The sequence below is a fragment of the Lytechinus variegatus genome, chromosome 3, assembly GCF_018143015.1.
Source record: "Lytechinus variegatus isolate NC3 chromosome 3, Lvar_3.0, whole genome shotgun sequence".
Taxonomy (NCBI): domain Eukaryota; kingdom Metazoa; phylum Echinodermata; class Echinoidea; order Temnopleuroida; family Toxopneustidae; genus Lytechinus; species Lytechinus variegatus.
The window spans coordinates 28,078,589-28,104,327 of NC_054742.1; the positions used below are offsets into that span (position 1 = coordinate 28,078,589).

Here is a 25,739-nt window from a genome sequence, read left to right on the forward strand (position 1 = left end):
TGGTATTGATAAACATGAATAGTCTGAGTACCAAGTGCACTTCAAGAAAATTACCACATTTTTACAGTAAAACCAGTATAGTTTTGACAGTAGGCCTATATTATGTCAAATTTTACGGTGGAAATACGGTTGGAAGGCTTGTACCATCACATCGGGCTATATATCAGGTCGGGTCTGGCAAACGCGTAACCCTACCGGTAGAGAAAAGGGCCCCCTCGGTTCCCAAAACGTCGGGTTCAGCCTACCTGATTATTCGATAATTTTGCTAGGATTTTCACAGAACATCGGTTAAACTGGACCCGATCTCTGCGGGAGTTTAGGGTGCCCTTTTCTCGAAAGCTCGGGTAAACTGGACCCGACCTTTCCAGAATTTAAGGGGCCCTTTTTTCGAATTGTCGGGTTTCGCGATTGCCCGACCCCGATGCAACAACCCGGTGTGATGATACAAGCCGTTTAAGAGGAATAAAATAAGCGTTCATACAATAAACCATTAATAATAACATGTTGCCAAAATATTAAAGGCGAGTAACTCTTAATTTTTTAAAAAAAAGATTTTTACCATATGTTTACCGTAGAATTGGGTGTACATTTGGCCTACGGTACTTTTCTCTGTATTTCACTGTAATATTTGACCTACCGTAAAAATACAGGTTTATAATCGTGACCATTTAGAAGATTTTTTCATAAAATCTTCACAAAAGAATACGGTATTCCTGCAAAAATATGAAAAATGTGTGGTTAATGATGTATCAGTTATAATAATTGCGACTATTTGATAGGAGAATGGCTTAATAAGGATATTTCCCGTGTCTGGTTGATTGCTTGGTAAGAATGGTCTATTGATGATGTTTGGGACTGGTTGGTTGTGTAAAAATAACGTATTGATTTTGACTGGTTATAATGATGCGATGGTAATGGTTGTGAACTCCCCGTTATGACGTATTGGTTATAATGTTCGTGGTTGGTTAGTGGGAGAATAACATATCCAGCGAACATGTTGAAGCGATTGTTTAGTGGGGGATAAACTATTTTTTCACTGGTTTATTTTCAATTGGCCTAATGCCAATTCATCCAAGTGCCAACTCGTCTACTATCATTTGGTCTAACATGAGTTCGCCTACTATCCACATGGTCTAATTGCCATTTCGTCCACCCATCATTTCCATTATTGAGTAATAACCAGTTGGTGCAATAGCCATTGACTATATATAACATTTGGTTTAAGTAGACTCGGTGGTAATTGGGTTAAATGAATGAAAAGAAAGTGGGTATTAGACCAACTGGTTATGAGACGGAATGGTCATAGACGAAATGGTGATTAGACGAAGTAATTGTTGTACCAAATGATTCTTGGACCAAATGCTTGTTTAAAGGAGAAATTTATTGAATATGAATGTGGTCTTATTATATATCAATGGAAAGGTAATGATGTGGGGATCATCAGAGGGTCATTCAAAAATACCGAAAATAATACAAAAAGGTGAAAATCGCCGATTAAAAAACGCGAAAATGCCCCTCCGAAATATGCCTCGCATCGGTCTCTGAATTGACTGGAATTTGATGACGTCACTGTCTGTACGAGAGGCGTGATTGGCTATCCCACGTGAAGCTCCACTTGCATGCAAAACCTGTTGTGTGGTTACGTTTTCTCCACACTGTCACTGAATACTTCTATCACGAAATGAAAGAAAACCCAGAATTTTATCTAAATTTGGATTTTCAAATTGATGATTTTAAAGATGAAGAGAATGATGATGAAGTGAACAACACATGTAGTTGGAGGTAAATTGGGAGAACTATGCCGATGATGATGATGATGATGAAAATTCAACTTGCCTGACGATCACAAGTCATGTACATGCCCATTCGCTACCAACCCATGCAGCTGCTGATACAAGTGCTAGCTACACCGCGCGGGCCAAATTAAATCCATGAAAATGAATAACCACATCCAGACAGAGTCTATCATAAGAAGGAAAATAATGATATACCTGTACTTACAAACAAGTGAATAATCCGAACCTGAAGGCAAATCAACTCAACGAATAGCAGCAGACGATATGCACCGACGATAAACTTCATGTGGCTGGCATAGATTGTCACTCGTTCTGTTAGATGTAATTTGTAACTCATTAATTTGACAAAATTACGAAACTCGGGGAATTATTATATATAAAAATTTAGTACATCTTTTATTATTTTTTGTATTACGATAAAACCTGTTTTGAAGGAAAACGTTGAGGTAAACTAAAATTACATGTAATTAAAAGATCATCCCCCAACATGCGTAGCTTGTTTGCCGGGCTTGTTTGTCATTGCAAGGAGCTTTGGAAGCTCCTTGGTCATTGCAAACAAACCATCTCAAACATGCACGTATTCCTTCCTTGCTCGCCTTGCTGGCTGATTGAGAGCTGTGCAACACGTGCATAGATCTATTCTCTCAGTCTCAGCCAAGGCGAGCAAACAATACGGCATGTGTTGTTGTGATGGTTTGTTTACGATCACATAATGCTACGCATGATGGGATGATCTTTTACATCTTATTTTAATTTACCTCAACGTTTTCCTTCAAAACAGGTTTTATCGTAATTCAAAAAATGATAAGAGATGTTACTATATTTTTATATAGATAAAAAATTCCCCGAGTTTCGTAATTTTGTCAAATTAATGAGATAAAAGTTACATCTAACAGAACGAGTGACAATCTATCCCAGCCACATGAAGTTTATCGTCAGTGCATATGCCATATCGTCTGCTACTATTCGTTGAGTTGATTTGCAATCAGGTTCGGATTATTCACTTGTTTGTAAGTACAGTTATATCATTATTTTCCTTCTTATGATAGACTCTGTCTGGATGTGGTTATTCATGTTCAGCATGAATTCAATTTGGCCTGCGCGGTGTAGCTAGCACTTCCAGCAGCATGATTTGGTAGCGAATCGGCATGTACATGACTTCACTTGTGATCGTGTTGCAAGTTGAATTTTCATCATCATCATCATCGGCGTAATTCCCCCAATTTACCTCCAACTACGTCACTGTGTTGTTCACTTCATCATCATTCTCTTCATCTCAAAATCATCAATTTGAAAATCCAAATCTAGATAAAATTCTGGGTTTTCTTTCATTTCGGGATCGAAGTATTCAGTGACAATGTGGAAGAATGTACCCTTGCAACAGGTTTTGCATGCAAGTGGAGCTTCACGTGTGATAGCCAATCACGCCTCTCGTACAGACAGTGACGTCATAAAAAAATCTCCAATTTCGCGGACGTAATTATGCGTGTTTGAAGCATTCAGAGAGAGAACTTTAAACTATCAATTAACTGAGTTTCATCGGTCTCCATGATAAATGATGTACACCATCGTGTTCTCCTTATTTTCTCCTTTATTGTGATATATGATTCTCCATTTTTACGATTTTCAGTATATTTCTACTTTAACGAAACGTTGACGGACGGAATGGTATTATACTAAATGGAGGTGGACCATGTGTTGAGTAGACAAGTTTGCAATTTACCCCCTAACCTTACTTGAATAGATTGACGTCATGTATTTACGCCTATGATCGTATAAGTTTATGAAAAATCTATGGCATCAGAATATTAACATTCATTTTTTTTCAAGTTTCAATCTTCTTTTAGTCCGCATGGGCCTACAAATGAAATAAAATTAATATTGATATAAGGCGTAATCATTATGTTGGCAATTTTGAATTAAAAGAACGTTGACCGATGTGATTTATAAAAGTTTATATTTTATTATGATTATGTCTTAAACTTATACCCCGATTTGCATCTTTCTCAATGCTCACATGCGATATTGATCAAAGTGGAATTTCCCATGGCCGTCGTTTTAAAATTTCAATTTGCTGCCTACCGCTGTTATTGAAAATATCATACATTGGCTGATTATTAAACCTGTTTTAATTGATAATCGTCTACCATGTATACATTATGTTGCTTGTTGTTTATAACAGAAATTAAAGGTCAAAACATACATTGGACTATCTGACTATGACGGCTTCTTGAAATTAAAGATTGTGGCCGATCAAAATGATGAAAAAATATATCGGAATGTTATACACATACACCATGTATATTATTCAATGATAAAAACCGGACATGTGGTTAAAAGTACAATACCATTAAGGTGGCCATTTCGAAAGTAAAAATGGACGGCGAAGTGGTGGTTGAAAAAGTACCAAATATTGTAGGATCAGAACCCCGAGTCATCAAGTTAGGTAAGAAATAAAAACTGTTTATCAAAAATTGGCAATAGATTATATCTAGTGGAACATTTAATAAAAAAAGAAAATATCTTGTAGTATAGAAGACCATAGCTGTACCAGAAATCTGTTTATAGTCCAAAACAGCCATTCTCAATTATTTTTGTTGAAGCTCCAGATTTCATGTTGAGAATCTCTACTGCTCCACTATCCAACACGCGAACGAGCAGAATATTGTTGTGTGTGTGTGTGAGGGGGGGGGGGTGAAGGACCCCCTGAAGAGCTTAAGTAGGAAGCCTTTTAAATGGCCGAGAGGGGTTCCAAATCAACAGAAGATATGAAAATACCACCATACTACACAATTTATTAAAAAAATGATAAGTGACTTGCTCAAATTATTATGTTTCTGTATTAAAGTTTGTTCTTGATGAGGTTCATGTTTGATAAGCAAAACGGGTATCCCCAACATAGTCTAGGAATGGAACCTTCCGCCTTCTTGCTTGGCGCTCAGCATTTGAATTGGAGAAGGGTAGCAATAAGATACATGGAAATACAGGGCCCGCTGCAGTTCCCTAACTGAAATGGCTACCCTGAGTAAATAAAACGTAATTATCATTAAAATCACTGTTCACAAATCTATGTTCACAGATGTACACAGTCTTTGTATCAATCGTAAATGTATACATCAATAATAGAATAAATAAGAAGAACATCATCCATTCTCCATAGTAGGGGTTATCGAATGCTAGATTACACAAAATCAGGGGAAATCAATAATAAGCATTTAGATTTTAAAAGAGCTGAGTTTGTATTTTCCCTTTTTAATAAAATGATAAAACCTCAATTCCAGATTGATAGTAGATCAAACTTTTATTTTCTCATATTAGAAAGGCTTGGTGCGCCACAAGTGGCGCGCGCGCCACCATTTGAGAATCCCTGGTCTAAAATATCCAGTCAAATCGTGTTAACACACACACTTAACAAGCAATCTAGCCATTTTTATTTCTTAAGGAGATACTTCATCCTGAGTGGAATTGAGATAATTTCTCTGTTGCCTCCCTGGTTGCCTTGTCCCCAAACGCATTCATGCTTCCACTTTGAGCCAGTCAGTGGCGCAATCAGCAAACAAATTCAGAAGGTCCGATAAGGCGTATAGGGTAAAATTTATAGAAAGTTGCGAGAGAGCAAAGTTAGCGAGCAAAAATTTCGACCTTTCTATTCCAAAATCAAATTTTCGAAAGTATTTTACATAATGTCCTGAAAATAATATTATATGTCACCCTTCTCCCATTCATTTTCTTTTTTTTTCTTGGACCTGATTTTTTTTTTTTTTGGGGGGGGCGAAAGCCTCTAAGCCCCCCATTTGACCGCCAGTGTAAAAGTTGGTTGTTGCAAAATAGTGATTATATTGTCAATATTTGCTAAAATCCAAATCAATGTCATAATGAATGAGAATTAGCCGTATAGTTACAAAATATTAAGTAGATTTAATCAAGTTAACTGCACAACTCAAATACGAACCTTCGGTCGAAAGAAATCCAGGCAACTTGGAATTATAAACAAAAAATAAATGATATGACTGTAGATTTTTTTTAATTGTTGCCATCTTTTGCTTTTGTACAGAATTATATCTCTCGCGATATATTTTAATAAACAATAAGGTAGGAGGATATGTGTGCACTTGTTTAAACATGTATATGCATATGTATACACACACCCAACATGCGCAAATCTTATAAATGGGAGATAAATGGGGGACCCGGGGGTAGAATAAAGAGAAAGAAAAGGAATGGAAGAGGCTTGAGTTATAATATAATCTTTCAATACGATGTAGAGGAAAATGTCGCTGAAAAGTGGTCATTTTTTGCTCGCTCGCATTTTTTTTTCTTAAAAAATGTTTTCCACATACGCCATATTTGTTCTGAAACGTCATTTAACTGTATGTACTATTTTGAACATGTACTTGACTGTTAATACTTCGATTACATTATTTTGTTGAACGGAGATGAATAAATCTAAATCTATATCTAAATCTACTCTTCTCCTCAAAATGTTTGGCTCAATACGAGATCTGCACACAAACTAAACATAAATGCAATGACACATTTTATACATGCACGAAGAATATGATGAGGAATGTCGGGCATTAAAACCTCAATCATACACCTAAATATAAACGGCTTTCCTATTAAAAGCAGGAAACTGTGTAACACTTTTGGACTTGGTTAGTTCGAACATTACATTTGTAATATATACAATACCGAGAGCAATGGGTGTTAACCATTTACCTAAATTGTTACAACATCACATGAAAAAAAAAAAAAAATCCATAACATTAAAAAACAGGAATCTGGAGGATCCATGGAATTAGCATGTTCAGTAGTTTACATAAAATGTTATATTTCTAAATAAGGTCACAGACCAGTCGTGAGGTGTGTGCTAGGCCTTTATCCGTTGAGTAACGAGAATAAGATATTTGACATAAAAGAATATTTTCCTGACTTTTCTGACGAATGTCAAGGTCGTTTTGATATCCTGGCAGTTTCAAGTTTTCTCATTCCCGCTCCCCCTTTAGCATGTTTAGTAATGTATGTTGGGGGTCGTCACATGCGACGGTTCATATTCGATCGAATTATTTTGTCTAGTATGGGGTGTTGAGTATTAACAATACCGCTTTGTTTTTTTATAGAACTATTTAGATCACATTAATTTGAGTAAACTGAATGATTTTTTGATGATTAAAAACAAGATTTTTAAGGATTCGATAAGATGAGATAACTTGGTAAATTATTTCTGGGTTCCGTCTTACAATTGATCTAATCCATCTCAAATATGGAAATGTGGTGATGATATATCATACCCTATTAGTATGACAAATACTCGATAATCCTTCCCATTTTACTGGCGGATAACATTTCGCTTATTGACAAAAAAATATTTCCTCAGTTGAGATTGACTTGGACCATTCAAACACTTTTGTCAGACGGGCCGCGAACGCTTCTAACAAAATATATTCATTTGACAAGAAATCTAGAACTAGACACTATTAGTGTCATCGGATGGAGATACCAGCTCTGAGAAAAACAAACCTTCTTTAAATTGAATCAAATAAGGATCATCTCTAGGGAGATAGAAGAGAAAGAAAACACTAAAAAATGACTTTTGGGAGGAATGGCAACTATTGTGCGAAACGATTTTCCACGCATCATTTAAAGCCAAAATAAAGTGATTTGCAAATTCGAAGCGACGTGGCTCTGGTTAGGCAATAGGGAAATTAACTCAATTTAAGTTAAAAAAAGGTCGTAGTACGTGACTACAATGTGCAATGTCAGATGGTGTAATATAAAAAAGAAGAGCCTTACGTGACTTCTCCTTGTAAGCAACAGTCCTCCTTCAAGAAAAAAAACAGTGCAAACTTTATTTAAGATGCAGAGCTGTCCTACACTTTTTTTAAAAATCTTTGTAGACGTACTAAAAAGAATTAGCATTTGGAATCGAACCTAGACATTGAATATGAATGTCAATGACTTTACCATTTGCTAATGGACACGGGTTCGTGCACGAAAAATCTCAAAAACGTTGGGAACTTAAGACAATTCTCAGGAAATTTGTTTAAAGGTTAAGTCCACTCAAAAATATTGATTTGAATCAATAGAGAAAAATAGAACAAGTATAACGCTGACAATTTCATCAAAATTGGGTGTAATTAAGAAAGTTATGACATTTGAAAGTGTCGCTTATTTTTCACAATACAGTTTTATGCACAACTCAGTGACACGCAAATGAGACAGTCGACGATGTCACTCAATCACCATTTCCTTTATTTCTTTCATTGTTTGAATTGTACGAGTATTCATTTATTACAGATTTGACAATAATGGCTAACTTGACTGAACTACAAAATGTTTAAACGAAGTATATGCACTTGCTCATGGAGGAATAAAACTTTCTTTTACATGACAATGTGAAGAAAATTTAAATAATCCAAATTTCATATCATGAAATACCAAAGAAATAGTGAGTGGGCGATGTCCCCTCATTTGCCTACTGACCAGGGTGTTCATATAATTGTTTTGTAAAGTTAAACGAAACTTTAGAATGTCAAAACTTTCTTATTTTACGTCCGATTTTATTGAAATATTCATTGTTATGCTTGTTGGATTTTTCTCTTTTTATTCAATCAACTTTTTCGTTCGAGGTGGACTTGTCCTTTTAAGTTAAGCATTTTTAAAAAGAAATTTCATCAACGTTATTTCATCATTTTTATACATACCTGTACACACAGGCACACCCCCAGAGTCCAGATACAAAACTCACACCACATGTAAGCACCCCACCCATCCTCACACACACAAGTACTCAGTATTGAATGTAGGAGTTCGTTGAGAAATATTTAAAAGATATGACTACATAACGCACTGTACACTGCTAAAATGGTGTTAGAAAAAAAGTTCTTATAATATGTCGGCTTTTTTTTTTCAATTTACAACTTCATTTTTAACACAATGAAGAAGAATAATTACTGTTTCACACATGTACATGTATATGTGTATTTTTTCCTTTGAAGACCAAGCTACTATTTTTGCTATATACAGAGAACAATCTTACCTGGGGACATAGTAACCCATTTATTTGATTAATATTAAATTCATTTTTTAAAGAGAAACACAGTTGAAACTTCAATGCCTTTTAAAAAAAATATTAAGTCCATAAGTTTTCGACGGGTGCACGACTGGCGTTTATTTTGTCCTGGAGGGTTTTTTGCTTTAGGTGTGGTCGGATTACTTGTGTTGTAAGGGTGGGGGAGGGGAGCTGTGTCACGGGTCGTAAACGTATTTTGTGCGAGTATTTTTTTATTGGTGTAAGAGTTTGTTTAATACTCTGTATATTTCGTATTGATTTGCTATTGTAGGTGGAAAAGGATAAACCTGAAATTAACGAATTCTTTCGAATAATCAAGATCGTCACGAACTTGGCAAGCTTTGTCTGGACTTTTCCTTTCTTAACAGAACTCCCGCAAAATAAGAATTTCAGTGTAAGCGTTTTCCTCGTTAGAGCTTCCTCTTACTTTCCCCCAACTGGAACAAAGTTTCATTTTCTCGACTGTCTGCTAGGGACATTAGAAGATTCTGCGAAATAAAATGCCCGTGAATAAATCTTTCTTGCCGGAACCCTTTTGAACTTCACGTACATTTTTCAAGACGAACCTATCTTTATTCATTATACATATGCCGATTCTTCCCAATTATATGCAACTTATTCATTCAAAGTGATCTCTTTCTTGCAATAATATCCAAATATCTGTTACAATCGATAAGCTCTCTTTTCTGGCGCCAGTTGTCAAAAAAGTTGGTGGGCTAGATACATCTCGCTCATCGTTTGGACTTGTCTTCAGTTTGATCCTGCTATTGAGAGTATGCATCATGAATAACTCAAGCGATAGAAATCGCTATCTCTGGCACACCCTTCTCCTAGCAGTCACATGTGTGGTTTCTTTTGCAGTTGTAATTCAAGCTCAAGGTAGGATGCATTCTGTTAAAGACTACTTTTCAGATTTGTCAGTTTATTATTGATTTTCGCTTTTGAGCTGCATCATCAATAAGTAATACTACCGGTAGGCTACCATTGGTATCAAAATCGATATCAATCAATCGTAAATATACTTCATTGAATTACTCAGTCATATAGTCTTCAAATGTTTTTAAATTTCTATTACGATTTGGCTTATGATTACATTTGGTTAATCTTCGATCAAAAATATCTATTTCATCAAAATTGTTATGACTTTGAAATAACAAAATGTCTAATATTTGACTAGTGTTCATGATGGTGGTATTTTTTTTGTGAAATACGAAATACCTACCTTTGATTTATCTTCATTGTGGCACCCATTGTATCTGTTGATGATTTAGCTTTCATTTGGTTTGATTCATTAGTTAACATATTCGAATGGAACCTAACTTATTCATTTTGAAATTAAATGAAAATGAATATTCTACAAAAAATTGATGTACGTTTTCTTTTAATCAACAGCTGTCATGGATATCAAAAGATATTAACGCAATGAAAATTAATCTAACATCATAAATATACTTGAATATTAATGATAAAATTGTCAGAATTTGTTTTCAAGTCAATGGGAAGTATTTTGGATAAATTATCTTCTTTTTGTGTATTATACTTGCATGTTCTTTTTAAATTGCGTTCGGACCTGCATTAAAGCTAATTGAAATTATACTCAGGACTCCAATTGATAGTTAAACAAATATTCATCATGTTCATTGGAATAAGATTCGTATGTGTAGCTATTCAAGTGACTTGGTAACTAAAACTTACTTGATCTTAGTGAGATATTCCTTTAAATTTCTGCAAAGGATTTATGATATATTATAGTTATTCTTATGTATAGCATTTATCGTATCCTCATCATAAACGAATGTTTATAATGTTCATATCGGACGATTGAGTATTTTTTTTATGTATGACTACCACTCTCCGTGCTCATTAGTATAATCTCACTATATTTCATTTCTAGACTCATCATTTTCTATTAGCTTCAGTTCAGGAGACTTGTTGCTTCCTTGTGTGTACCGAGGACAGCCACATCTCCACGGAGATGTATGGAATGTAGACGAATGTACCGCTTGTAATTGTGACAATGCCACTGTTACCTGTGTCATCGAGAGTTGTCAGCCCGCCTTCTGCGCTGAGCCCTTAAAGCCGGAAGGAGAATGTTGCTTTCTCTGTCCTTACAGTGAGTATTACCCCCCCCCAAAAAAAAATAATAATAACGAATGAATAAATAAACAAAAATATGAACTGATATTTTCCCACTCATATCTTACGGAAGTGTACATTGACAATGAATCACTCTTTATTGAATGTTTTTGTTACGATGATTGATGCTTTCTCTTTGAATAACTTTAGCGCCTTCTCTCGATTCTTGTGTTTGTTTTATTTTTTATTTTTCAAATAACGACATTTCGGACACGTATCATACCAATACTGTGATTGTATGTCAATAAATTGCGTACGAAGTGTGTATCGTGAAAATTCCGCCAATTCTATGCATTGAAAAGTGCTTCCTGTAACTTATGAGTATAGTGGGTTGGGAAAATCGGCAATTCTACTGCTACGTCTCGATTTCTACTACCACTCAAGGCTGGCGCCAATGTAATAAGATGAAATGCTGGAAGTGGGTGGGGCGGGGGCAATGCGACCTTAGAGTGATTCAATCTTTATCATTGAGATAATGTAGTATTATAGATCTACACGACATAAGTCTCTGTTTATACCCCTTTTACTTCTTTCTTCACTTTCTTCCTGTTTCATTGTTTTTGTTTCCACTGATAAAAAGACAAAGGAAAAAAACACAATAAACATTCTGTATGAATACATATTGGAAAGGGATATTTTGTGAAAAAGGAAGAAAATACAAATTTATTGTAATTGAATTGAAGTGAATAAGGGGTCAGTTGTAGATCTATAATGTAACATGGCCGATACCTTAAACGTGAGATAAGCTATGAAAATTTCAAAGGAAAATTTATGTGGAAAACAAGAATCATAAATGACCATCCCCTTTTAACAAAAATAACTAAGGAATAAATAACCTCATTTGATCATTAAAGGTTTATTTCATTTTATATATCGTTTTAATATTTTTTCATTGTAATGTTCATGTTTTCTAATATATATGTTTGTTTTTAACGCATTATTTAATTTGCTGTGCCCTACATAAGAACAGTTAATTCGCTAAGGAAGGTTCCTTGCTTACAAAGAATAGATGAAGGGGTGGTTACCGCCTGCCTAAAGTGGTGCCGCCCCTCTCCCTGAATACTACTACTACTACTACTACTACTACTACTACTACTACTACTACTACTACTACTACTACTACTACTACTACTACTACTACTACTACTACTACTACTACTACCACTACTACTACTACTACTACTACTACTACTACTACTACTACTACTACTACTACTACTACTACTACTAGTACTATTACTACTACTACTACTACTACTACTACTACTACTACTACTACTACTACTACTACTACTACTACTACTACTACTACTACTACTACTACTACTACTACTAGTAGTAGTACTATTACTACTACCACTACTACTACTAATAATAATACTACTACTAATACTACTACTGCTGCTGCTACCTCTACTACTACTACTACGACTACTACTACTGCTGCTGCTACTATTACTACTACTTATACCAATGCCACTAATACCAATTAATCATCTTCGGTCAGTGAGAGCAGTTGCTATATAGAAAGAACTTATGTATTAAAAAATATCATCTTTAAAAACGATGTAAATCCTGTTCATATGTACAAAACTCAATTATTGTTCTCTCAACCGCAGATGTTAAAGTGAAGAAGGTACTCCCTGAGATCACCAGTACAAACACCATAGCAGAAGGAGGAGATAACAGAATTAGCCTGGATGTACCTATCAAGTTTCAAGAGGCCATGGATACAACCGGGGTGAGTGGTGAGGACTTGTGGACACTGAGTGCTTGGGCGTCATCAACACCTGATGGAAGAGGACCAAGGTAAATCATTCCATTTTGTAACCACTGGTAACCATGGTAACTAGACCTTTACAAATACCATTTTCAATAGCCGGATAAACGTCGTTACTAATTTTTGCCCTAGTTGTACATTATGATTCCCTTGCCGAATGTACTTTGTTGGAATCATCCATCTTTTCCACCTCCATCGAATCAACTACACCGTTTTTGCCTTTCGCCGTGTTTTTATTTGAGAGAAAGAAGACGCATTTCTATTCATCAACAATGCCTACGTAGACATTTCACACCTTTACATTAAAAAATATTGGGTAAAATTTTAAGCATAAAATAAGAAGCAATTACTTTAAAATGGGCAATTTTTCTTCTCTCTTTTTCTGTTTTCTATTCAACCTAAAATGAAGGTATTTTGGTATCGTCACTATTATCATAATAACCATTCCCCCCATTTTTTTTTTTTGGGGGGGGGTGGGTATATGAGTTTCGTCAATCCAATCATGGACCTATATGTACATGGACTGTCGACGGGATTTGATGGTAATGATAATGTGTAATAATAAAAATGCCCCTACAGTGTGATATAAATGTAACATCAATAAAAAATAATTTGTCCGGTATCCTATAATATGGAGTTTCAAGAAAATGTGTTTTTTAAAATCTATTTTTCAGGTACGGCTATAATAGAAACGTTTTGGACGATATTCAAGAGGATCAGGATTACAAAAAGAAGGATAAATTTCAATTTTCGGACATCGATTTCCGATTCAATGATCCGATGGCCGAGTGTGAAGACATGAAGTACATCTGCGTTCGCATCCAACGAGGGGCGGCTCCCATTACTACTGGAGATCTAGAATATCAGTTCTCCGGTTATCCGGATGATAATGTTCTTACAGGTTGCACCGGCTCTCCAGAATGTATAGGTAAGTTACCTCATAATAGGCACTTTGCAAAAAGCTAATCAAGATAATTAATTTCAGTCAGGAAATAATATATTTCACGGCCGGTGTGGGGGTCATATGCCAGGCGTTTTGTGTGATACGCTCGCAATAGATATCTCTTCATGACTTCACGACTCTTTACTAGTATCAAGATTTATTTGAGAGATAAGTAAAAGGATAAAATTGTATGTACTCGTAGGGGCAGAATATAAAACGGCGAGAAAAGCTGTGTATGTATATAAAATTAAAAGTCATTAAAAGTTTTAATTTGTCATAGTTTCATGCCATGAAGGGGGGGGGGTCGATAGTGTTAATAAACATTAATTTTGATACCAAGCATACACTCTTAAAAAATCAATGAAATTGACTGGACAAGTAGTCAACTGGGTGCAACTGATATGCTGGTCAAATTTCTGACATATACTCTAGTTAGAAATAACTCTGTTTTAGTAGAATAAGGCTAGAAAATAGTCAAATATGACTAGAATAACAGTTATACCCAGCTGACCCTATTTTAACTAGTCAGTTTTGACTGATTTGTTTGTTTAGAGCGTACGACGCCTAGTAATTTAGCGTGCATCTTTTTAAATTCTAAAATCATTCAATGTGTCATTATTGTTTATGCTTTTAATCCTTATTATCTTTTTATTTTTTTATTTTTATTTTTTTTTATTTATTCATTTTCCAACACATGGGCTGGATAGCCCTCTTCAGCCTAGCGGCTGTTCTTCTGAGGGGTCCATTATTAATTATCTATTAATAATATGCCCTTTATGATCGCACAAGTGTTGCGGATTTTTTTTTTATTAAAACAATTAGATTTAAAAGGTGCAGAAACAGAGGAGAACTATGAAATATTTATCGAAATATTTTTTTATACCAAATTGTATACATTTTTTTTTTGTTCATCTTACTATACAAGTTGTATTTAGACCAAGAAGTAGCATTTTCAAGGTTGAAAATGTCGATTTTACGCATAAATTAACATTTCTAGTTATTTTTTTTTTCGAAAGTAACTTTGCAATTGTATGGATTACATCTCCGGCTAGCATGCCGATTTTTGGCGCGATCACACGGTCCACGTCTGAGCATAGAAAGCTCGGTTAGCTGGTTGGGGTTGTTTACGAATTGCAACTATGAAAATGATTTTAAAAAAAAATTGTGATTGTATTCATGGCAATGATAGTAATCTCTTGCCATTTTTTTTTTACAGGTATCGCTGCCAGGGAAATGGATTGGACCCTAGAACCCCTTGAAACGGTTATTCCGGGTGAACGGACAGCAGTTAGCATCGATAATACGGTAATATTCAAAGAGAACAATCCCTTACTCACAGGAGATGGTCTGTGGCGCATGGGACTATTCGGCAGCCGGAACGCAGAAGGCACCGGGGATCGTTTCAGCTACGTTTCCCAGACACTGAGCTTACCACAGCAAGGAACTACGCTGAATCCCAACCTACCTCTTGAATTTATGGATGCAGAAACAGAGTTTGAAATGGGCTCCGTCGGTTGTAATGAATATGGTTATGTGTGTGTTGAATTCACCGGAGGTGACGACCCAATGCCAAGCTTCTTCTTTAGGGTAGAAGATGCAGTAGATTCTTCAAAGGAGGCTAACACCCTCGTCAGTTGCCGTGAGCAAGAGTGTCTCTCAAGTAAGTCTAAGCCCTCACACTAATTCATTTCTTTTAATCATGCAGTCATATCTCAAATGGCATTAAATCACACACTAAATGATCTTCCTTTTAAAGTGTGAATTAGTCAATTTTGCCAACATTATTCTACAGACAAATCAATTACGTTTCAGGAGAACAAAGGAACGAAAGTTTGCCCACGAGGGAACTTTTGAACCTTGGCCTGGGTATGAAGAGAGTGTGCTCACGATACATGAAACTAAATTCTGATCTCTAACGCACAGATGTATGGGCAGAGTCTTTGGACTGGGATTTGATACCAACTGACAGAGTCTTACCCGGTCAAGAAACCGGTGTGAGTATTGATAGCACTATCATGTTTGAAGAAGATAACCGCGAGGTTGCTGGAAGTGGTCTTTGGAGGAAAGGATTGTTTGGGAGTAGAAATCCCGATGGCAGTGGAGAAAGGTTCAACTATCAACGTCAGATCCTAGACAGACCCCAACAAAGCATTACTTTGGATAAGAACAGTGGAATGTTAGACGTCAACGAAGCGACAACAACATTTGAGATCGGCACTGTCGGTTGCAATGACTTTGGCTATGTATGCGTTGAATTTACCGGAGGTGACAGCCCGAATCCGATGTACTATTTTAGAGTTGTAGGATCTGCTAATGACTACCCTGAGGAAAACACACTTGTGACCTGCAAGGAACAGGAATGTTTAGCAAGTAAGCTTCATGCATTCGCGGAACATAATTACTAATCCATGTTGGGGTAGAAGGAGTGTTTAATTATGTTACTAGAAAACCCAAATCATGCTAATGATACCATGTAAGGTTACATTCCCAGTTCTTCTCTTGTGTAAGGTTATCTTCGAAAAGTATACGGTCATAAATCATGTTTGTAACTTTTAAAGTCAATAGCTAAATCGGTGGCTGCTCACAACATGTTGCTTTGATTCAATAAATCTTTGTAGGTAAGACTTTCTATGGTTTGTATTTACCTTTTCCTCTACTTCGAAGGTGTACACAATTTAATGTCATGTTCAGAGCAATTAGATATAAAAAGTAATGTTGTCTTGATTATGTCTTGTTCATCTTTGTTTTGCCATAACAGGGGCCATATTTACAGACCTTGACGTTGACCTCGGTGACCAAGTGCTCGTCGAAAATAAGAACAACTTTTTAAACGTAGACTTGAGTGGGATTACGGCAGATGACTCCACCAACGTGATAGGAGATGAACTATGGAAAGTGTCTGCATATGCCAGCCAAAATCCTGAAGGAACTGGGTCGAAGGTTGGATTAGTAGAACAGATTCTGGATCCGTTTACAGCCGCTGCGGACCTCAACGAAGGAGAAGATCTGCCAATGGATGGTGTTGATTTCGACTTTGATATGACGGGTTTGAGATGCGAGGATGTACCATACCTCTGCTTCGATCTGGATAAAAATCCAGACGCGACTGTGAATTTTATATATGAGTCTCGTCCTGACGAAGCTGCCACTACAACATGTGTTGATTTCCGTGACCGCTGCAAAGGTAAATATTGTGTTTTTATTCTCAGATTAGTGACGCGCCGTCTCCTCTTATTATAGTTATATATTTTTTTAAATAGCCCTAAACTGGAAAGAACACAGTGCCCCCACACTATGTGCCACAGTGTGTTCAAAGTGTGAAACACAATTTAAAATCACCTTCACACTGTCAAATTTGAGCATTTCAACAGTGTGAATCACATCAACATAGTGCACGCTGCAAACGGTCACACTGTTGAGATGTCCAGTGAGAAAATATCTTCACACTGTGAGTTCACTGTGATAACACTTTGTGACACTGTTCTTTCCAGCATGGAAATTCATTGATATCCTTATTGACATAACTTCATGACTTGTGTATCAGTGGACCTCTATGACTAACAGAAGTTCTAGGTTAAGGGTAAATTGATAAATACAATAAGTAGATGAAGAAAAGGTGAAGCGAATTTGATTATTTATTACCATTATTATTGTTATTATTATCATTATTATCCTTCATCCATAATATTATTATTGTCATTATTATAGATGATATTAGAATTATTATCACTACAATCGACTTTCAATTATTTGTTTTGTTACTGAAACTAGTTTATAAAAAAAATGATCTTCAAAACCCCACGAATTTATTTGGTTGTTTGTTCATTCTAAGTACGCGTCTTCCTTTCAATTTCGGTCTGTAGGTGCTACTGCAATTGATGTTGACTGGGATCTGGAGGTTGGAGATGGCCCATTCGACGAGCCACTCCCTCTGACCATCGACGCTGATGTACTCTTCGAACCAGACAGCCCCGATGTTAACGGAGACGGCTTGTGGCAGTTAGGTGTTTTCGCCGCGAAGAATCCAGAGGGTTCTGGACCCCGTAAAGATGAAGTGACCCAGGTGCTTGATCCCCTCGACCAGTCGGTGCCCCTAGACGAAGGTGGACCTCTCCCCTTAGACGATGTAGATTTTCCATTCCCGATCAACGAAGTCGGCTGTAGTGATTATAACTACCTTTGCGTGGAATTTAAGAAAGGAGAGGCGCCCTCACCCGACTTCAAGTTCGAGACTCAGAGCGGAGAGGACTCGATTATATCATGCAAGGAACAGCCATGTAGAGGTGCTCTTCCATTTTTTTTCAATATTTTATTATACCTTTTTTAAGGAAAGTGATTTAGCCACCAGCAATGCAATTTACTTGTACCCACAAATCAATGGCAATAGAGTTTCATGGTGTATAAGAGTAAATCAATTTTTATGCAAGGTTACATCTAAACTTACCCCCACTAACCTATGGTACAGATTAGGTGTTGCTAACGCCGGCGAGTCTCCATCAAGAAGTCCCAGGAGCCCACTTCTTTTCAATCCTATCAAGGGGCGTAAACATCAGATGTTCAGCAGGGAAAGTCTGTGCAGGTGAATAGGTTCTACCAGGTGATCAATATGTAGAATGTTACAGGTGATCTCCTCAGGTAAGCATGAATAATCGGTCTAAAGAAATGGCTTGACATTGAATCCCACCCCCTCCAAAAAATAGGTTATAGGTTCAAGATGGCCACGTAGAGGAAATATTCAAAAGAATTAGCCGCATCCATTCATCTGACTGGAGTTGTATTCATCAAGCGGCCAGTTGTTACAGACCACCAGTTGGCAGTTGCTAAAGGATTGGGGAAATTATTCGCACCAGATCAACGCCTTCAGCCTTCTATCACCATAAGGTGCGTATAAATATATTTGTATGCATCTTCATGCTAACATTATCGTTACAGCTTAACCATGTTTGTTCGTATGACGACGACTATGCTGTGAAGACCACCGCCTTGAAGAAGGAAAGTTCAAAACTTCACGTACTAGAAAGGAATGATGATCAGTGCACACGTCAACCTAACAAATATCAGTATCGGATAACAAGGTATGTACAGGGTAAGTGGTAGTAATTTGAATTGATCAAGCAAACTTGTAAGTACTGTACAAGTTGAATGTGTGATTTCAATGTTATATACAGCTCTAGGTTAGGTCAAGCGTCGTTTGTAGGTCCGTGGTCAAGACAAGGTCGGTCAAGTCCAGCACCTTCCAAGGATCTACTGTATGAAGAACATGCCTGAGCAAGGGACCCACACACTCAAGTCCTTGCACAAGTATCGAGAGTTGGTAATATCCTTTTAACGTCAGTAATGTTACACCATGAAATTATTTGTTTCCCAAATAATGGAAATTAGATTACAGCTTTAGGTTAGATGTTATCGTGCGATGGTGAATCTGATGGAGTGGAAATCGGTTCTGATCAGATGGGACTCTACACTCCTGATCAGGACTATGAGATTTATCATTAGATTCGGAAGGTAAGTTAACAGAAAGCCACACCCCTCCAAAAAGTAAACAAAATAGATACATTAAGAAAATAAATGTAGAATATTCGCTTTAGTCAAATGAATTCAAATTTGTTGCATAGATTTATTTTATTAAAAAAAATGTTTAGATGAAATTTTAAAATATTCAATGGCGTATCCTGCCACAACCATGTGCTTCTAGGGACATACGCCTTCCTCTGTACACATAAGTTGTTTATATTTATATTCTTTATAGAAATTGATTTGAAGTGAATTCTTGTGAACTAAAAAAAAAATAATAAAATCAATCAATATTTGGATTGACATGATTATGAAGTAAAATGATAGAGCATTTAAGCAAATACCAAAGACAATCGCCCCAATGATTCACGAAGTAATTACAGTAACAACACTCGTAGTATCCCCAAACAGTAATAACGATAACTATGCGCCCATACACGCAGGCATTAAGTGTCTAATAAAATGTTTCATCATTTTCTATATCATTGTTATTCTCATTTCTATCACAATAACGATTAAATAGACATTGTTTTCAATATGCATATTGTGTTCGTGTTTATTATAACGGTCATTTATATTTGTTTTTATTTTTCATATAACTGATAAGGATCCATCGGAAGATGAGTGGGTAACTTCAGAAGAGGAAGACCGGACATGATCACCAAAGATTCAAACCAATGAGCATGATGGGGGAAAGAGAAGATGCTCACCTGTATACCAAACGACTTCCAGAACTGGGATGAGCGACGCGAACAGGATGAAGAAGAAACGACTTCTATTTGTACTTTGATGACGGAGAATCGGACTGGTAGACCCTACAACGATCATTGGTGAGGTATATGTTCTTATCTATATTGATAATACTTAACTTTAACTCACATTCTCATTAAAAAAAAAATTATTCTGCAGTTCAGTTTAACTTAGACCGCGGTCTAACTCAGTTCTGAATTTATCGGAAGCCCCCCCCCCAAAAATAAAATATACATATCGTATATTTGGTTTCCCCTTGGTTTTCATGGTGAAGTAAAGTACTTCAGTAATCATTCCCAGACAGGTGTGAATGGTTCGACCCAATAAATTGAACATATACCGAATAGAGATTTGTGCCGCAATTGGTTATCCATAATTAAACCACAACATTGAGCCAGAGTATAATTTATAAAATCCCGAGTTCAGAATACGGACAATAAAGCTATAAATAAGGTATAGATAATTAGGATATTACTCAATCTTTCAAACACATTTCTTGGATTCGATTATTTTATCAGTTCAGAAGGAAATTGACAGGGCCCTGGGAATGATTTTTTTTTTCGCTGGGGGTGCTGAAGTAAATTTGACAAGCAAAAAAAAAAGAAAGAAAAGGATTTCACTAAGAAATTAAGGTCGTTTTGGTCTAAGAAATTTGACAAGCCAAACAACAAAAAAGGTTTCAACAAAAACGAAACAAAATTTTCAATACATTTCTCCAATTTGACACACCTACCTTAATTCCAGGGGGAAATAATACACGCAGCACCCTCTGGGAAAATCTTCCCAGGGCCATGGATATTGGCAAGTAATTGCCAATACCATTGCTATCATACAACCAATAATTTTCATCAACTTATCTTACATAGGGGGCGCTGTTAACGCAAGCGGAATACACGAACTTGATCGTTGAAGCAAGGCAGAGAGAGAAAAACAACATCAATCGGGTTTATGGAATGAATTATCTTCTGCATTCCGAGACGTTCGTTAAAGGGTAATAGACTGTTTAAATCAACACTCTTTACATAAATATATGTGCAAAATATTAGATTTCTTTTCTAGAACACTATTTTTTAAAGTCCTATTTCTGAAAATCAATATCGTGAAAATATGACTGTAATTTTGACCGAAAACTACACTCTAACAATTCGAATGTTAAATAAAAATTTGAAAGGTTGGAGGAGTGACAACCTTTTCCAAATGTTACATCCAACCTTGTATAAAGCTGAATCAAACATTTTAAGTGTTGGGTAGAACCATTTAAAGTGGTAAATGCAACATTTAGAAAATGTTGTCACTCCTCCAACCTTTCAAATGTTAAGTTAACATTTGCTGTTTTTAGAGTGTACGTTTTTCAAAAAAAATCGTCGAAACCAAACAATAACATATTCACATGTCACGTGAACAGGTCACGAAATTTCACTAGGATTTGATAGCTTTTCCTTACCGGTATGTATCAAGGATATGAAAACATCCTAACCTGGGCCTATAAGTCAATTAACATTTAAGTAATCATAGAAAGCAATATTAAGGTGTTGATTCCAATTGAAAAAAAAATTGCCGGGATTACCATTCTTACACCCCAATTCTTATACTAAGCATTCGCGCATGAAATATAAAATAGTCTTATGTAGGAAGTTGTGACTTTGCTTATATTGGTATTTATTGTTAATTTCTAGTGCTGTACGTTAAAGCCTTCCGTTCTTCATTATTTTTCTTCTACATTTCAGGTCACTGGTCACTGGCGACAACACCTAAGTATGCGTATCATTCATAGAAATGAATAGGAAATGTATAGCGATCATCAGGCTTCAATCGTAAGGAAGTTCAAATTCATCTCAATAGACATACCCTCTGATGAGAAAGTAATCAACGATATAGTGCCCCTCCACTGAAGAGCAAATCAGAACCTGGTCCTCGTAATGAAAGTAGATTCCCTGGACAATATCTTATCATTTAAGTTATCAATAGATGGGTAGACTTTGAATCAGACTTATGTATATCAAATTGTGAATTGCCGTTTCTTGCAAGCATTCTAGATTGAGTGGATAATGGTGTTGTGGTCATAATCCGCCGTACACGTGTTTGTGTCTACTCTCAGGTGGGTGTTTCATAAAGCTGTTCGTAAGTTAAAATTGACTTTAAAAATGACCGATGGTCCTTTCTTGTGGTAAATGGTATACACCCGAATGTTGATTGGCAATAGTTTATCGCGTAAGAAAGCTTCACCAGTCGTTCCTGAAGTCACTCTTAACTTAACATCATATTTATGAAACACCTCCAGGCCTCTTACACCCCTACTGTCTTGTTAACATATAACTAAAAAATACGTGAAATCTTAAAGCGAATGTAAAGCGCCGCGCTTGCAAGGCACGATGGACGTGTAACCGACGTGAAACGAGCCATGACTTCATATTTAACCATTAGTTTAAGGTGACCTCTTCAGTTTGCTTTTAGGTTTCATGTAAAAAAAGGACTTACAGGAAGTACGATAATCATGAGCATCACTCGCGTAGTCATGTGTTTTTAAGATCGCACCCACGGAGGTGTTCGGTGGGTTACCAGGTCATTAAAAACTGCACAATTAAAACTCATTTTTCATATATTTTTTAATGAAATAGGAATTTCTTAAAGGGATAGAAAAGTATTAGTAAGGGGCATAAACCATGCTGATAGTATTATCATACCACGATACTTGCATTAAAAATAAGTGTGTGACAGTTTTTAAAATGAATTATGACGAATTTAGTGTTTTTTTTTTTCGAGAGGCAAGCAATACAGAGTCGAACTAGGAGACAGACTCAAGTGGCTCAACGGCTACACGATGGGCGTTATTATGACATAGCGCTTCCATCATGTCCATCATGTTTACATGTGCCTTGGTCTTTGAATTAAAATGGACGACGCCGTCGTCAAGAGAGAGAAATAGTTATTTTCAGCCATTTCTGCACTAAAAAATATCAAGTTTACCTTTCCATTTTTGTTAAGATATCTTTAAAAAAAATATGAAGTCAATTCTTTGTTTTTGTCATATTATTCATTAAGTTAGTTTTGTAATGGTAAGAGTGTTTTTTATCTTTGTATTTCAATATGACTTATAAGGCAAGTAAGTAAGAAATATTACATTATTATTGATTAATACAATTATTTTGATGTACATGTACAATATACGATATAATAAGATTATTACACTACCTTGTTGCTTTGTGATTATTGTCATTTAACGTTCTATTTAATTTTTTTCCAATTTTGAATATCATGTATGTACTATATGTTTCTTAAAGTCCATTTGCTTTTCATTTATTTTAATATTCTGTTCTTATCATCAATGTTAGATACAAAATAATGCATGAAAATGAAAGTAAACAGATGGGTGTTCCATTAAGCTGTTCGTAAGATATGAGAGACTACAAAGGCGACTAGTGACCCTTTATGAGCTAAATCTAAATCAGGACCTCAAAATTTGGTGTAGATATTTTACCCCAAGAAAGAGTCACCAGTCGTCCGTAAAATCGTGCGTAACGTAAGAATAGCTTGATGAAACCGCACCGTGAGGCTGTTTCAGAAAGCTGCTCGTAATTATGCCCATCGATATCCGAAAGCTGGAAAGAGATACAACGCCCTCTTTTGAGGCCATTAAAAGTACTCTAAAAGTAAAAAAGTCAAGTGCGCACAAAGTTTCGCACTTATTTTTCTTGCGTGTGCGAGTTGTTTCTGGTATGACCCCATCCATATGCTATTGTGTCATGGAGTAATTTTTCATTTATTTCAAGGTGGTCCGTGCAGCTTTTTGGTGTCGATGGTGATGCCAATAATAATGATGATGATGATGATAATAATAATAGGCATTTATATAGCGCCATCTATCTAGAAATATTCTTTTTCGAGGCGCTTGGTTGTTGTTATTATTACCCCGGCTTTAGCTCGAGCTGCCTTTTAGCGCTCATGCACTCAGGGAATTAATCATGCCGGGTACCCATTCACCCCACCTGGGTTGAGTGCAGCAATGATCTGTGTACAAGAGGGAAGATCAGTGAAAAAAATGTAAAAGGGAGCTTTCGGAATCGCAACGGGGACGGATTCTACAATCACGGACCCTACCACAAATTCTACAACCTACAACATAGAAGATCTATTGTCAAAAAGCCCTTCATGACTAAGAAGCCTTTGTCGAAAATCGGTGAATCAAAACATCAGTTTCGTCTAAGACCATGGACTACTAGTAATGGTATCAATGGTACTCTAAAAGATATACAATCAATACAACTGTCTTAACCCCTTGTGGTCAAATCCGTAAAATTGATATATTCTATAATAAAGAAAATATATATAAAACGACGATCAGCCGTCCCGGTTCACCAAGTTTTGACAAATACTTCTCGGCTGTTAATCGTGATTTGACGGGCATTTTCAAAGGATTTTCTATGTTGCAGAATTTTTTGTTCATTTGACATGTCCTTTCAAAAGGACATTATTTCATGCTCATTACATGGCATTGTATATTCTATAAAATAATCCCCAACTATTCGCTTAGCCATGTAAGCCCTTATTTATGTAAAAGTGTGAACATTTTTGTTCAATATGTAATTGCGTCTACTAAGATTATCTACCCTCCATTTCTTTTGTGAAGAAAATAATATAATGCTTTGAATAGATGTGCCTAACATCAAGTTTAAATTCCTTGTATTATCATGATATTAACAGAAAAGGTGACGTAGATGTTTATCATGTCAGTAGGGCTATGATTAAGAAATATGTTTTTATGTACAGTACTTAGATATTAGTAAGATGGTGTTTGCACTGAGTGAAGGCTTTGTTACATTGAAAATCCGCAAAATGACGATCTTGTCGATATAATTGTTTGATTTAATAAATATATAAAAATGCATCGTTGTGTTTCGGTTCTCTCTGATTCTAGTAGTGGGAAGTAGGGGAATTTTACTCTGACAAAAACTAGCAGGAAAAATAATGAATATTAGTGATGGTTTGAGAAAATGCATCAAAAATAGAAATAGCAGGAAGAAATAATAGTGAATATTGAAGGTTTGAGAAAAAAAATTTGCATTAAAAAATGGGAAAAAAATTATAATAATTTCATGTTTTGATTTGTGACGTCATGTGCGTGCAGCTCCAACATACACGATATATGAAAAAAACAATGAAATGTATTTTTTTATAAAAAAAAAAAAAAATAAAAATGTTTTTATTCTACCTTCTAGTATATTAAAAGATAAATCATTTCATTTCCTTTTCGGAAGGACCATTAAAAATGAAATTACATAACATATAAGACAGCTGCTCGTGACGTCACAAATAATAAATTCTAATAATCTTTTTAGTCTATGATGGATTTTTCTTAAACAAACCTTCACTAATATATTTTTTCTGGTATTTTTACAACAAACCTTTTTTCAAGGTGAACTTCCCCTATAAATTTGTTTTCGCCCCTTTACATAAAAAATGGGACGACGCAACCATGTACCATAGTGCCAACAAAATTGTCTGGTAGATTGCACATTATTGCTGACGATATTTATGCACGGATTTGTGAACAACGTAAGATTGACAATGAGAAGGAAATTACATTTCTCTTACTCATACAATTTTATCTAAAATAAAGTATGATTTTAATTTTGAATAAATCAATTACACTGGGTTGTAGGCCTGACAATCTAGATCTTATTAAAAAATATCCTCCATCATTCTTTATATTGATATTTAGAATACAAAAATAGATTTAGTAACCGTCGA

At 35.8% G+C, this 25,739-nt stretch overlaps 1 protein-coding gene across 3 annotated transcripts; it reads left to right on the top strand.

Annotated features, from left to right (window-relative positions):
- Nucleotides 1-9,286: 9,286 nt before the first annotated feature.
- Nucleotides 9,287-24,876, top strand: LOC121410685. 3 transcript variants are annotated; one of them, XM_041602932.1, is made up of 11 exons: nt 9,287-9,747; nt 10,763-10,981; nt 12,624-12,813; nt 13,459-13,712; nt 14,944-15,387; nt 15,651-16,097; nt 16,486-16,911; nt 17,591-19,232; nt 19,849-20,076; nt 20,858-20,982; nt 21,719-24,876. In XM_041602932.1, the coding sequence occupies exons 1-8, from the start codon at nt 9,651-9,653 to the stop codon at nt 18,052-18,054; spliced, it is 2,541 nt and encodes an 846-aa protein (XP_041458866.1). In that variant the 5' UTR covers nt 9,287-9,650; the 3' UTR covers nt 18,055-19,232; nt 19,849-20,076; nt 20,858-20,982; nt 21,719-24,876. The 3 variants fall into 3 exon arrangements, with proteins under 3 accessions (XP_041458866.1, XP_041458865.1, XP_041458867.1); XM_041602931.1 differs by having other exon boundaries at nt 19,849-20,071; XM_041602933.1 differs by lacking the exon at nt 15,651-16,097 and having other exon boundaries at nt 19,849-20,071.
- The last annotated feature ends 863 nt before the right edge of the window (nt 24,877-25,739 follow it).